At 38.6% G+C, this 14901-nt stretch overlaps 1 protein-coding gene and 1 non-coding gene across 2 annotated transcripts in view; both read left to right on the top strand.

Annotated features, from left to right (window-relative positions):
- Positions 1-590: 590 nt before the first annotated feature.
- Positions 591-14901, top strand: part of LOC124776499 — a 185515-nt gene continuing 171204 nt past the window's right edge. The window contains exons 1-2 of the mRNA XM_047251520.1: positions 591-757; positions 14749-14884. Coding sequence (XP_047107476.1) covers positions 591-757; positions 14749-14884 — 303 coding nt within the window. The remainder of the gene's footprint in view (positions 758-14748; positions 14885-14901) is intronic.
- On the top strand, positions 9116-9190 carry Trnal-caa. The gene has a single exon. It is a non-coding gene; the product is annotated as a tRNA-Leu (tRNA).

The raw sequence follows: 14901 nt of genomic DNA, 5'->3' as shown, positions 1-14901 counted from the left end.
CTTACAAAAGCGCATCGCAATTTCGATTTCAATGCTTGGGAAAGTAACATGCGGTTTTTGATAGAATTAGAATTTATACTTTTGTAATACGAAAATATGCAGGGGACATGTTGCTTCACATCAAAGATCTTCTCAAAACGTGTTTTTTCCCCTGAGTTTCATTTTCTGAAGTGCGGGAAATTCTATGCCCTTGTATAAAACCATATCAATTCAAAAGATTGATAAGTTATACAGTTCTGAGGGAAAATATACTTTCACTTAACACGGAAAAAGTGTGTTTTCACCAGGGAGAACGTGTACTTTTAGTCGGGAAATCTGGGAAAAATCTAGGAATTTTTTTTCATTGTCTGCGTATACACCCTGTTGAAAGACTACAGTGACATGGCAATATTTACTACTATTCTGGCAAAACCAGTGAACAAATTAAAATTAGTAGACATGAAAGTGACTGAAAGCAATAAGCTAAACTACATGTTGAGAAACGTGCTGGAATCTTTGAACAACATTATGCACTTAATGTTTTGAAAGAAAAGATCAGACAGTCCAACATGTTAAAAGAAAAATTCAAATGCCATATTTAAAAGGTAAGGATGGTAGTGAAGAAGGAAAATCCAAAGCATTTCACACTGAAAGGAAAACCAGTACAGGCTTCCAAGAACAGTTATGTTATGGATGAGGGAAGCTGGGGCATTTCAAGAGTGGTTGTCAGCAGTGAGAAACAAGCAGACATTCATGCATTTGTGGCAGACATCTTCAAGTAGGTGGTCACAGCGTTTGGCAACATGGGCAAATAGCAATGGTAACAACAACTGGTGATGCAGTTGAAGTAAACAGTATAGTTCAAGAGGAGCTAATCACTGAGGATGCAGAGGATATTAACAGAATGGGAATGGCACTTGCAGCTTTGTAATAGAGGTACTACCTATGACAGCGTGTAATAATGTCAGTCAGGTAACAACACACAAAGTGATTGTTTATGGAATAGTGTTTCAAAGATCATATTGTTAATAACAAAAACTATTTTTCTGAGTACATAACTTTAAAATTCCCAGTAAATGTAAAAACTGCAGATGGTTAAGTTTTGCATACTACAGAAATAGAAAATAATTATTTACTTTTCTGTCTGTGATGACATTATTCCAACTGAAATAGAAAATAAACTTTACATCAAAGACACTGATAGAAATTTGATTAGCTACACTAAAGCAAAAGAAAAACATAGATTGTGACAGTCTACAATATCTCAATAGATTTTGATAAAGACAATAAATTACTTCTTATTTTTTAGAATTGGGACTCCACCAGGAGCTGCATGCACTATGACCATCATACCAGTATTAATAACAAAAGGAGGATCAGCATTGGTCATTTAAGTAGAAATCTTTATTTCTACCACAAATTGATTTCAATCATTCCATGACCATCATCAGTGCTGTAGATAAAACAAGAATAAAATAATCAAACTAAGCTATAACATACTACATCTACCCAACTATACAAGTAATAACATACAGAAGAGATGGTTTGTAATAACATGTGTTGTTGTTGTTGTTGTGGTCTTCAGTCCTGAGACTGGTTTGATGCAGCTCTCCATGCTACTCTATCCTGTGCAAGCTTCTTCATCTCCCAGTACTTACTGCAACTTACATCCTTCTGAATCTGCTTAGTGTATTCATCTCTTGGTCTCCCTCTTCGATTTTTACCCTCCACACTGCCCTCCAATGCTAAATTTGTGATCCCCTGATGCCTCAGAACATGTCCTACCAACCAGTCCCTTCTTCTTGTCAAGTTGTGCCACAAACTCCTCTTCTCCCCAATTCTATTCAACACCTCCTCATTAGTTACGTGATCTACCCATCTAATCTTCAGCATTCTTCTGTAGCACCATATTTTGAAAGCTTCTATTCTCTTCTTGTCCAAACTATTTATCGTCCATGTTTCACTCCCATACATGGCTACACTCCATACAAATACTTTCAGAAACGACTTCCTGACACTTAAATATATACTCGATGTTAACAAATTTCTCTTCTTTAGAAACGCTTTCCTTGCCATTGCCAGTCTACATTTTATATGCTCTCTACTTAGACCATCATCAGTTATTTTGCTCCCCAAATAGCAAAACTCCTTTACTACATTAAGTGTCTCATTTCCTAATCTAATTCCCTCAGCATCACCTGACTTAATTCGACTACATTCCATTATCCTCGTTTTGCTTTTGATGATGTTCATCTTATTCCCTCCTTTCAAGACACTATCCATTCCATTCAACTGCTCTTCCAAGTCCTTTGCTGTCTCAGACAGAATTACAATGTCATCAGCGAACCTCAAAGTTTTTATTTCTTCTCCATGGATTTTAATACCTACTCCGAACTTTTCTTTTGTTTCCTTTATTGCTTGCTCAATATACAGATTGAATAACATTGGGTAGAGGCTACAACCCTGTCTCACTCCCTTCCCAACCACTGCTTCCCTTTCATGTCCCTCGACTCTTATAACTGCCATCTGGTTTCTGTACAAATTGTAAATAGCCTTTCGCTCCCTGTATTTTAGCCCTGCCACCTTCAGAATTTGAAAGAGAGTATTCCAGTCATCATTGTCAAAAGCTTTCTCTAAGTCTACAAATGCTAGAAATGTAGGTTTGCCTTTCCTTAATCTAGCTTCTAAAATAAGTTGTAGGGTCAGTATTGCCTCACGTGTTCCAATATTTCTACGGAATCCAAACTTATCTTCCCCAAGGTTGGCTTCTACCAGTTTTTCCGTATAACATACAGAGTATTAAAGCCCAGTGTACTTATGAATACAAGCAGTAAACTTGCAATATCTGCACATATCAGTAGAGTAGTTGTCAGATCAAAGGTACAAGTGCAACTGGGCTAGCTGCTTACAGGGACCTAGACAGCTATTGTCAGGGACCTACGCAACTATGCTCAGGGACCTATGCAGCTATGCTCACTGCCAAACTTGGACACAATACTGCTCTCTTTAATTATCATAATTACAAAGTGTTTTGTTAATAGAAATAGAAGACACAATGAAATGTAGTGTCTACTCCATGCACACAACAAGAACATTAACTGTAAAAGTCTGTAGCATGAATAGCAAAATCATAAAACTGACAGTGCTTATGCCCTCTGGTATATGTTTCAGGAACCATGTTCCAACTTATGTGTCATAGCATAAACTGTACTAGAACATAGTACTGCAACTATTATTTTAACATTATATTGAAATAATTCCAACTGAACCAAAAATGGGATTACTCTGTTGTGCCTTATACAGTTCCAAATGCCTCTATGGCAGTCAATGTTTAAAATACAATGAATGTATAAATGCATCAATGGAAAATGCATGGTAGAATGTAACAATATTATGAAAAGGATAGTTGCTCCTCCCAACATAGTGGAAATGCTGAGTCGCATATAGGCACTACAAAAAGACTGTCATAATATGAGCTTTCAGCCAATGAGGCCTTTGTCTGAGATAGAACATACACACACAGACACTCATGCAAATGCAACTCACACACACATAATTGCAGTCTCTGGCTGCTGAGGCCACTAGTAGCTGTGCATGATGGGAGAGTTCTCGACTGTGCAGTTCAGAAAAGCTGATGTTGTTTGGGAATATCCAGATGGTACAGGCTGTAATGCAGTCATTGAAATAAAGAATCCTGCATTGGGTGGCGTGCTCAGCAACTGGATGGTCCAACTGCTTCTCGGCCACAGCTTGTGGGTGGCCCTTAGTATGAATAGGCAGCTTGTTAGTTGTCATTCCTCCATAGAATGCAGCTTAGCTAGTAGATTACATGACTGGTTTTACAGGTAGTCTGGCCTTTGATGGGATAGGTGATGCTTGTGACCAAACTGCAGTAGGTGTTGGTGGGAGGATACAGGTCTTGCATTTTGGTCTATTATGGGAATATGAGCCATGAGGTAAAGGGTTGGGAGCAGAAGTTGTGTAGGCATGGATAAGAATATTGTGTAGATTCGGTGTACCACTGTGGGAGGGATGCAAGGATAGTGAGTAGGACATTCCTCATTTCAGGGCACAATGAGAGGTAGCCGAAACCCTGGTGGTGAATGTGATTTAGTTGCTCCAGTCCTGTGTGGTACTGAACCTAATGTGAAACATATGAAGTTCTATGTAAGTAGAATTTTTGTATGGTGGTACCAGAATAACTGAGAAATTCAAAGTGCAATTGTAAAGCAGATTTGAGAGTTTTAATAGGCTACAATGTTGTTGAATACAGAGTAATGATTAACAGTAAGCTTTTTTTGACCAGACTTGTTGATATTATGGAAGAGGCTCTGTCTGATTCAAGGTGTGTACATTGTAGTGCTTCTGAGTGTAAAAGTGTAGGCATTGACTCTGTAAATGAGGAAATTAAGAAAAGGTATTGAAGGGTATTCAAACAATCACAAATGTAATCAAAATGCAAGTCGAGAAGATCAATTAGAGGACATAGAGTGTGTAATAGATTTAATGATTATGTTATGAATAACTTATAAACTTTTGTAGTTCTGATGGTACAGAAAATTTTGGGGAGGTAATGGATAGCAATGAGTCAAAAATTTGCTAACAAACAATGTATAAGGAATTTAGTGCTTCAATAAAAATAAAACTTGGGAACTGGTAATTCAACCAGTGAATGTGAAGCCGGTTTTACAGTACAATCTGATGACAATAATAAAGCAAGTTTAGTTTTAAGAGGCTTTTAACAGAAAGAAATTGTGGATGATATTTATTCACCAGTTGCTATGATACAAACATTGAAACTTTTGTTGTTATAATATTATCAGAAGGGCTTAATTGTAGAAAAAATGGATGTACAGACTGCATTCTTAAGTGGTAAAATTTTCTCAGAAATTTATGTAAAGCAACTTCCCAGATGCAAGGAATAAACACGCAAAATTTTTAAGTTATTTAAGGTATTATATTGCTTGAGCATGTTTGACTGTTTGGAGTTTTTAAAAAGACTAGGTTTTAAAGAAGTAAATATGATATTGCCTTTGTTTATTGATAATTGCAAATTATGTGATCTGTATAATTGTGTTTGTTGATGATTTCCTTATTTGTGGTAAAAGTAAAGGGAAACTACAAGAAATCAAGAATCTTTTATCCAAGATATTTGTAATGAAAAACTTAGGTGAAGTAAAGAATTAAGCTGGAAAAATATTGACTATAATTATAATTATACAAAGAATGTAATAATTCTTAGGAAAACTATATTGAATCACTGGCTAAGAAATGTCAGATTGGACATTCAAAGCTTTAAGTACACCAATGGGAGTTAGTTGGAAATTGGAAGCAGCACAAGATGCAAGTCACAATATTAAGTACAGGAACTTGACAGCTGCTCTCCTGTATGTTAGCTCAGGAACATGGCCAGATACACATTACGGTGTGAATTACTTGAGCAGATTTAAAAATTGCTAAAGTAATATTAAGTATGCTTTGTGAGTACTGAAATATTTGCATCAGATAAAAGGTGTATTGGAGTGTGGTAAATTTATATCAATAGTTTCCAGAATGAGATTTTCACTCTGCAGTGGAGCATGCGCTGATACGAAACTTCCTGGCAGATTAAAACTGTGTGCCGGACCGAGACTCGAACTCGGGACTTTAGCCTTTCGTGAGCAAGTGCTCTACCAACTTAGCTACCCAAGCACGACTCACGCCCCGTCCTCACAGCTTTACTTCTGCCAGTACCTCGTCTCCTACCTTCCAAACTTTACAGAAGCTCTCCTGCGAACCTTGCAGAACTAGCACTCCTGAAAGAAAGGATATTGCGGAGACATGGCTTAGCCACAGCCTGGGGGATGTTTCCAGAATGAGATTTTCACTCTGCAGTGGAGCGTGCGCTGATATGAAACTTCCTGGCAGATTAAAACTATGTGCTGGACAGAGACTCAAACTTGGGACCTTTGCCTTTCATGGGCATATGCTCTACCAACTGAGGCTGTGGGCGGTTTTTTAGGTTAGATGGCCTTGGGCAAGTACAGAAAGGGCAACAGCCTCAAAGGGTGCGGGGCAAAGCCAGAACATGCAGGGACCAAGCAGCAATTGGTATTGTAATTATAAACTGTCGAAGCTGCATTGATAAAGTACCGGAACTTCAAGCTTCAAGCACCGGAGCTGAAATTGTTATAGGTACAGAAAGCTGGCTGAAGCCAGAGAAAAATTCTGCCGAAATTTTTACAAAGGCGCAGACTGTGTTTAGAAAGGATAGATTGCATGCGACTGGTGGTGGCGTATTTGTTGCTGTTAGTAGTAGTTTATCCTGTAGTGAAGTAGAAGTGGATAGTTCCTGTGAATTATTATGGGTGGAGGTTACACTCAACAACTGAGCTAGGTTAATAATTGGCTCCTTTTACCGACCTCCCGACTCAGAAGCATTAGTGGCAGAACAACTGAGAGAAAATTTAGAATACATTTCACATAAATTTTCTCAGCATGTTATAGTCTTAGGTGGAGATTTCAATTTACCAGATATAGACTGGGACACTCAGATGTTTAGGATGGGTGGTAGGGACAGAGCATCGAGTGACATTATACTGAGTGCACTATCCGAAAATTACCTCGAGCAATTAAACAGAGAACTGACTCGTGGAGATAACATCTTGGACCTACTGATAACAAACAGACCCAAACTTTTCAACACTGTAAGTGCAGAACAGGGAATCAGTGATCATAAGGCCATTGCAGCATCCCTGAATATGGAAGTTAATAGGAATACAAAAAAAGGGAGCAAGGTTTATCTGTTTAGCAAGAGTAATAGAAGGCAGATTTCAGACTACCTAACAGATCAAAACGAAAATTTCTGTACCGACACTGACAATGTTGAGTGTTTATGGAAAAAGTTCAAGGCAATCGTAAAATGCATTTTAGACAGGTACATGCCGAGTAAAACTGTGAGTAGGAAACTACTGCGGAAACAAAGAGAGCTTCACTCCAAGTTAAAATGCAGCCAAAACCTCTCAGACAAACAGAAGCTAAACAATGTCAAAGTTAGCGTAAGGAGGGCTATGCATGAAGCGTTCAGTGAATTTGAAAGTAAAATTCTATGTACTGACTTGACAGAATATCATAGGAAGTTCTGGTCTTATGTTAAATCAGTAAGTGGCTTGAAACAGCATATCCAGACACTCCGGGATGATGATGGCATTGAAACAGAGGATGACACGCGTAAAGCTGAAATACTAAACACCTTTTTCCAAAGCTGTTTCACAGAGGAAGACCGCACTGCAGTTCCTTCTCTAAATCCTCGCACAAACGAAAAAATGGCTGACATCGAAGTAAGTGTCCAAGGAATAGAAAAGCAACTGGAATCACTCAACAGAGGAAAGTCCACTGGACGTGACGGGATACCAATTCGATTCTACATAGAGTATGCGAAAGAACTTGCCCCCCTTCTAACAGCCGTGTACCGCAAGTCTCTAGAGGAACGGATGGTTCCAAATGATTGGAAAAGAGCACAGGTAGTCCCAGTCTTCAAGAAGGTTCATCAAGCAGATGTGCAAAACTATAGACCTATATCTCTGACGTCGATCTGTTGTAGAATTTTAGAACATTTTTGCTCGAGTATCATGTCGTTTTTGGAAACCCAGAATCTACTATGTAGGAATCAACATGGATTCCGGAAACAGCGATCGTGTGAGACCCAACTCGCTTTATTTGTTCATGAGACACAGAAAATATTAGATACAGGCTCCCAGGTAGATGTTATTTTCCTTGACTTCCGGAAGGCGTTCGATACAGTTCCACACTGTTGCCTGATAAACAAAGTAAGAGCCTACGGAATATCAGACCAGCTGTGTGGTTGGATTGAAGAATTTTTAGCAAACAGAACACAGCATGTTGTTATCAATGGAGAGACGTCTACAGACATGATGCTGTAGTATACAGAGAAGATGCAGCATTAGAAAATTGTAGCGAAATGCAGGAAGATCTGCAGTGGATAGGCACTTGGTGCCGGGAGTGGCAACTGACCCTTAACATAGACAAATGTAATGTATTGCGAATACATAGAAAGAAGGATCCTTTTTTGTTACTTCTGTAAAATATCTGGGAATATGCGTGCAGAACGATTTGAAGTGGAATGATAATATAAAATTAATTGTTGGTAAGGCAGGTACCAGGTTGGGATTCATTGGGAGAGTCCTTAGAAAATGTAGTCCATCAACAAAGGAGGTGGCTTACAAAACACTCGTTTGACCTATATTTGAGTATTGCTCATCAGTGTGGGATCCATACCAGATCGGGTTGACGGAGGAGATAGAGAAGATCCAAAGAAGAGCGGCGCGTTTCGTCACAGGGTTATTTGGTGACCGTGATAGTGTTACGGAGATGTTTAATAAACTCAAGTGGCAGACTCTGCAAGATAGGCACTCTGCATCGCGGTGTAGCTTGCTGTCCAGGTTTCGAGAGGGTGCGTTTCTGGATGAGGTTTCGAATATATTGCTTCCCCCTACTTATACCTCCCGAGGAGATCAGGAATGTAAAATTAGAGAGATTCGAGCGTGCACGGAGGCTTTCAGACAGTCGTTCTTCCCGCGAACCATATGCTACTGGAACAGAAAAGGGAGGTAATGACTGTGGCATGTAAAGTGCCCTCCGCCACACACCGTTGGGTGGCTTGCGGAGTATAAATGTAGATGTAGATGTAGATGTAGCTGTAAGCCATGTCTCCGCAATATCCTTTCTTTCAGGAGTGCTAGTTCTGCAAGGTTCACAGGAGAGCTTCTGTAAAGTTTGGTAGGTAGGAGACGAGGTACTGGCAGAAGTAAAGCTGTGAGGACGGGGCGCGAGTCGTGCTTGGGTAGCTCAGTTGGTAGAGAACTTGCCCACGAAAGGCTAAAGTCCCGAGTTCGAGTCTCGGTCCGGCACACAGTTTTAATCTGCCAGGAAGTTTCATATCAGCGCACGCTCCATTGCAGAGTGAAAATCTCATTCTGGAAACACCCCCCAGGCTGTGGCTAAGCCATGTCTCCACAATATCCTTTTTTTCAGGAGTGCTAGTTCTGCAAGGTTCGCAGGAGAGCTTCTGTAAAGTTTGGAAGGTAGGAGACGAGGTACTGGCAGAAGTAAAGCTGTGAGGACGGGGCGTGAGTCATGCTTGGGTAGCTCAGTTGGTAGAGCACTTGCCCGCAAAAGGCAAAGGTCCCGAGTTCGAGTCTCGGTCCGGCACACAGTTTTAATCTGCCAGGAAGTTTTATATTGATAGAATTGACAGTGTCGAGAGAGCTCTCGAGAATGAATGTATATTTGTGTGTAGCAGTTAGTCAGTGCTGTGCTATGTGTCTGTTCACTTTGTAAAGAGAAATGCGAATTATATTTAACTTTTTATTAGCAATATTCTTAACAGAATGAATGACATTTTGTGGTATTTTTAACACATCATTATGTAGTGACTGTATAAATATTTGTTCATTTTGAATTGGGTGAAATTTGATTTTAGGTTGGATTATCACACATCTCAATTCAATTCTTTTACCAGCAACTGCCAAGTTTTGTGTTATATTACCACCAGCTGAACAAATTTGAAAAGAATTTCTCAACAGCAGAGAATGTATTGTTGAGCTTGATGTATAGAGTAACACAACAGACATTTCTGAATGATTTCAGACTATTCAGTCTGGAGGTGGCTTTTTAATCTCAACATCCTACAGGCACACTCACAAGAGAGATGTTGCATCTCAAAAAATTCAACTTCAACATGGAACTTAGGTCAGAGAAAGCATTACAATGTGGAATGAGTCAGGACCAAAGGACAGACAATGTCATTGATTTGTGTGTCAGCATATGTGATAGAATACTTTAATAGGAAAGTCATTGTGACTAGCTGATTGCTGTCCCAGAGAATTTTCATGGAGAGGTGCTTCATCAGCTGCATGCTACAGTTCTTGTTTGACATGGTGGAGGATGTATAACTATTCATTATACTGCAAAATTTTACTGTTGATAAATCAGGAATGAAGAAGTATAAATATTTCATTTATTTTAGCTGTATTATTCTAGTAGATAATTCCATAGGACAATACAGTGTTAGAGTGTGCAATATAATGAAATAAATTTATTTTCAAATACGTTATAGATATTAAGACAATATGCTAAACTAGCCTCCTTGATTAGCTATGAAGGTCATTCAATAATGAAAGAGACAAATTAGTCTGGGGAAAAAAATGTTAGTAGGGCAATTTCATGGCTTTAAGTTGGCATCACTGGGATGAGCACTAATCAGATGATGTATCAACAGTGTTTAGTTTATAAGCTCAAAAATACATTTCAAGTGGGAAGTCCTCTTGAAACATCCATATTAGTTGAACAACATTCTGGTATTCGTTTTGTACTTGCTGAGGGCGAGAAACCAGTGAATATATACTGTAGAATATCTAAAGTTTATGGTGAAGGTTGTATGAATTGTGCAAATTTTTACAAGTGGGTAGAGCAGTTCAAAAATAGTCGCAGTTCAGTGACTGACAAACACTGGCTGACCAGTTGCAGTTTCAGCTCCCTCACTTGAAAGTCAAATTGATGACATTATTCATGCTGGCTGCCATGTGACTGTGGAAATGATAGTTGATAAGTTTCAAGTTAGTACTGGTACGGTTCATAACATTATCTGCAACAAGCTGAAGTGCCTCAAAACATGCAAGATGGGTCCCAAAGAGTTGACGTGGCTACACTAGGAAACAAGGTTGAGAGTGTGCACAGAGCTAAAGGAACATTATGAAACAGAAGGTCAGCACTTCCTCAACATAATTTTAACTTGTGATGAAACTTGGGTTCACTATTATGAGCCAGAATCAAAAAGACAAAGCATGGAGTGGAAGCACACCAACTCACCTGTCAAGAAAAAGTTCAAAACCCAAGCATCAGCAGGAAAAGTCATGTTGAAAGTGTTTTGGAATGCTCAAGGTCTAGTTTTTTGTGATTAACTCAAAGAGCAACATAGAATGAACAGCTAGTACTGCTCAGATTTGCTTTTAAACAAGGTGAAGCCAGCCATAAGAGAGACGACATGAAGAGGTGTGATTCTCCAACAAGACAACACACATCCTGATATTGCTCAACTAAGCTGTGAAACCATTGACAAAATGGACTGGGAAGTACTGCCTTATCCCCCTTGCAGTCCTGTTTTAGCACCAAGTGATTTCCATTTGTTTGAAGTGCTGAAGGAGGCATTATGTGGGAAGAGGTTCCAGGACAACAAGGACATGAAAAAGTTTGTGGGAAATTGGTTCAGACATCAAGATAAAGAGATCTTTGCAGCCGGAATAAAAAAATCTTGTAGCCCATTGGAAGAAGTGCATAAATGTTCAAGGGGTTATGTTGAAGAGTAGAAAAAGTCTCGTTAATTATTGAATGACCCTCATATTTCATGTGTTGACTCAATTTTAATTCGTTATTCAGTTGGAAACTACGCAAATCCTCATACAGTGATCCATTTTGTGTATTGTCATTAATGTCCATTTCTAATTGAAGTGTGTGGTTTTTAACTTGAAATTGTGTGAGTGTCTGTTCAGTGTCAGTCAGTTGCAGGCCAAGGGAACTGTTACCAGCTATAGGTATATCATGGTTGAACTTAAGTTCTTTATTAAAGGTTTGTTTACCACTAATAATTGTAGTTTTCAAACAGCCATTTAAATTCTTTGGAAGTTTATCTCATGTGAGTATAGGAAAGGAGACAGTGCTGTACTGAATTTTATGAGACGTCATGTTTTATGTTCCCTCATTTGAGTTTAATTTTACCCTTGTGGTACAATTTGTCATTGTAACCCTGAAATTTTTCTTGCGTAGATAATGACTCAATCCATGCAAAAAAAAAATACCAATAGGATAATATTTCTAGTTTGGTTCTGACGGTTTGAAGTGTCAGGCACTGGTGGAAATTAATGTTAAAACTCCTGGAAAAATGCCAGTTTTGATCCAATGACAGCATCTGCCACTTGGAAAAAAGTAATGGTTTCAATGCTGGACACCAGGAAACGTTATCAGAGTGCCATCAATGTCTGTCCTTTAAAAGGAAGTACTTGTGGCTATATGGTTAGCATGATGGAAACACATAGTGCAAGCTGGCACACTGGCACAGAAACATACCTGTACTTTCTGCAACAAACTGAAAGAATAAAATTGTGGCATTTTGAGCCTCTGAACATCTTTACAAAACAAACACCAATTGTGATTGTCATACTGCAAGGATAGCGGTAGACCATAGAGCTTCAACAGTAGAGATAAGAGAAAATGTGACCACAGTATTTTCAACATGAATTGCTGCAAACTATTTAGTTGCAGTAAGACTAGGGCATAAACATCTCGATCTTGCCTTCAATCCACAGCACAGCATTGATGTGCATGGCTTAACTTGTGCCATCAGAGGATCACTAGTAAGATGGAATGATGCACTGTGGTCTTCAACGATAAAAACACTCTCTGCCTGCTTGCAAGTGATAGTTGTCTGAATGTTAATTAGTTCATTAACTGATGGTGCAAAACTGGATGAACTGTGTCTTTTCAAAGTTTAAAGACAGTATTTGTGCAAAACCAATCAGTAATGACATGTCCCACTTGGAACTGATGAGTGCTGTCTTGAAGAATGCATTCATCCAAGCCACAGAGGTGATGCTACAAGATTTGTTCACCTTCAATTTTATGGAGGAAACACTGGCCAGCACCTGGTATGTGCATAACCTTTTTCAGTTAGTTCTTCTGCTATTCCAGCTGTCCTGGCCAGCATGACATCCAGACTTTTCTCCAAATGAGAAAATGTGGGACATGACGGGATGACAAATATCTCATATGACTCTTCTGCCCACACCTTTTACTGAGCTATGTGAACAGCTGGAGTAGGTGTGAAATAACATAGTCCTTAAATGGTGCCCACCACCTGCATGATCAAGTGCATGGCAGATTCAGTGCCTGCTTAAGTTGGCACCTATAGAGGTTACATCATAAAGTAGTCAATACCTGTTACTGGTACCGTAGAAACATTCAAGCTATTGATCTGTAAATGTGATCATTTCATGTTTTTTATATTATGTACTGTCCCAACATTAAATTTTGAGTGAATTGGAAAACTCCTGAATATGTGTTGTGCAACAGCAGTTGTCTGAAAATTGAATCTCAATGATGTCACCATTTGTATTCGTTCTTAATAATATGTTAGCTCATTTTTTTTCTTTACTACATCGTTGCTTTATTTTTCTGCTTTTTGTTTGCATCTTCCTTTTTTTGATCTCAGACAGTCGGATTTTATAATAATGGAGTTAATTTAGTTTCACCACTTTATTTTAGTATGCCTGCTGAATTTGTTGCAGCTATGTAAAGGTACTTAAATCCTGTGTATGATCCTTTCTTTCTCCATGTTTATGTTACATTTTATCCTCATTTGTTTTAGAGAGGATCAGGATTCTATGTGCCATTGAATTGTCTTAAAAATAATTCATGATCTTCATCTACATTATGTAATTACTATATTTGTTCCCAGCTTTAATTATTTATATGTCTATTTGGGTATGTGTCAGTGGCTGTTAAATTATTTGTGTTGTTCCTATTTGGATGCTTCATTGGGGAAATAACCCAAAACTGAACTTTAACAACTATAGGCATCCTCAGCAGTACTAGCTGACAAAACAGTATTTCTTAGGTTAAATCCACCTATCTATCAATATAACCTTATTTATACTCTCAGTGACATGATGGAATGGCAGACCTCCTCTATGGGTGGTTTATGCACTTTCACTAAGTTGCAGAATAGTGTATATGTGATGACTGTCGAGTTCTTTAGCAGGAGACAGTATCACTGAATAATTTCAACCAATCAAAATTGGGGTATAACCAGCTACACATTCCTGTTCATGACAGATTATTTGAGAATCTCCTTTGGTATATTGTCTGTATCTCCCATTATGCTGTAACATTTCAATTAGTAATATTGGTTTGTATGACTTATATTCATAGGAGCAATGGCTTCCTATTGTATTATGAGGAATTGTCTCTTAATGTTCATTACAAATGTTTAGAAACTTACTAAAGAGCTCCTCCAACTCAGTTATTTTTCTAGGTTGTCAGCCAGAGCATTATGAAAGAATTTCATACAAAGCCTTTACACACACACACACACACACACACACACACACACACACACACACACACACACACACACATTCATTTTAAGACCTTATTTCATTTTGTAAAGTTCCCATTTAACTGAAATTATGGCTTGATGTTTCTGTTTCTCTGTTACAGTTACTGAACATTTTATGTTTTCTCTGTCTTCTTTACACTTTATCTAGTTACCTCTCTGTTGTGACTCGCCGATCATTCAAAGTACCGCCGCACAATTATGCGCATCCTCTACATGCGGTGCTGTCTGCCAGCCATGCAGCAGCCATGCCACCTAAGCAGCCAGCCAGGCGGTGGCCGCTAGACTTGGACTCAGTGTTCATTCGAATGTTACCTTGTTCACATGTCTTGCTTTGTCAACTTGCTCAGTGACTTATATGTGTTGTGTCGTTCTGAAATATATGTGTTCAACTTGATGTTATAACACTCTCTTTCCTGAAATTTTCACCAAATTAATCCTTTAGAGTCTTTCACTATAGTTTGATTTGTTAAAGTTTATGTGAGGTCATGTGTACATTTGAATCTTTTGCTAAACATATGTAGGACACCAGTAAACCTTATTTACAGCTTTTTTTATCACTATTTTACATTACTGTCATTTCCCATTTTTTTCCTTGCCAGAGGGAGCTCAAATGATACCCAGAAAGAAGCAGTTTCTTCTTGGCAACAATACAGCCAAAGTGAAGCAGATGAACCAAAGCGCTCATTTCCTTTTTTATCAACCCCTAGTGGAAATTTGAAGATTGAGCCACACCAGGTAACAAAGTTATTATT

The sequence above is a fragment of the Schistocerca piceifrons genome, chromosome 1 (genome assembly GCF_021461385.2).
Source record: "Schistocerca piceifrons isolate TAMUIC-IGC-003096 chromosome 1, iqSchPice1.1, whole genome shotgun sequence".
NCBI classification, from domain to species: Eukaryota; Metazoa; Arthropoda; class Insecta; order Orthoptera; family Acrididae; genus Schistocerca; species Schistocerca piceifrons.
The sequence above is the reverse complement of the archived record's forward strand: the minus strand, read 5'-3'. Positions and strand labels throughout refer to the sequence as shown.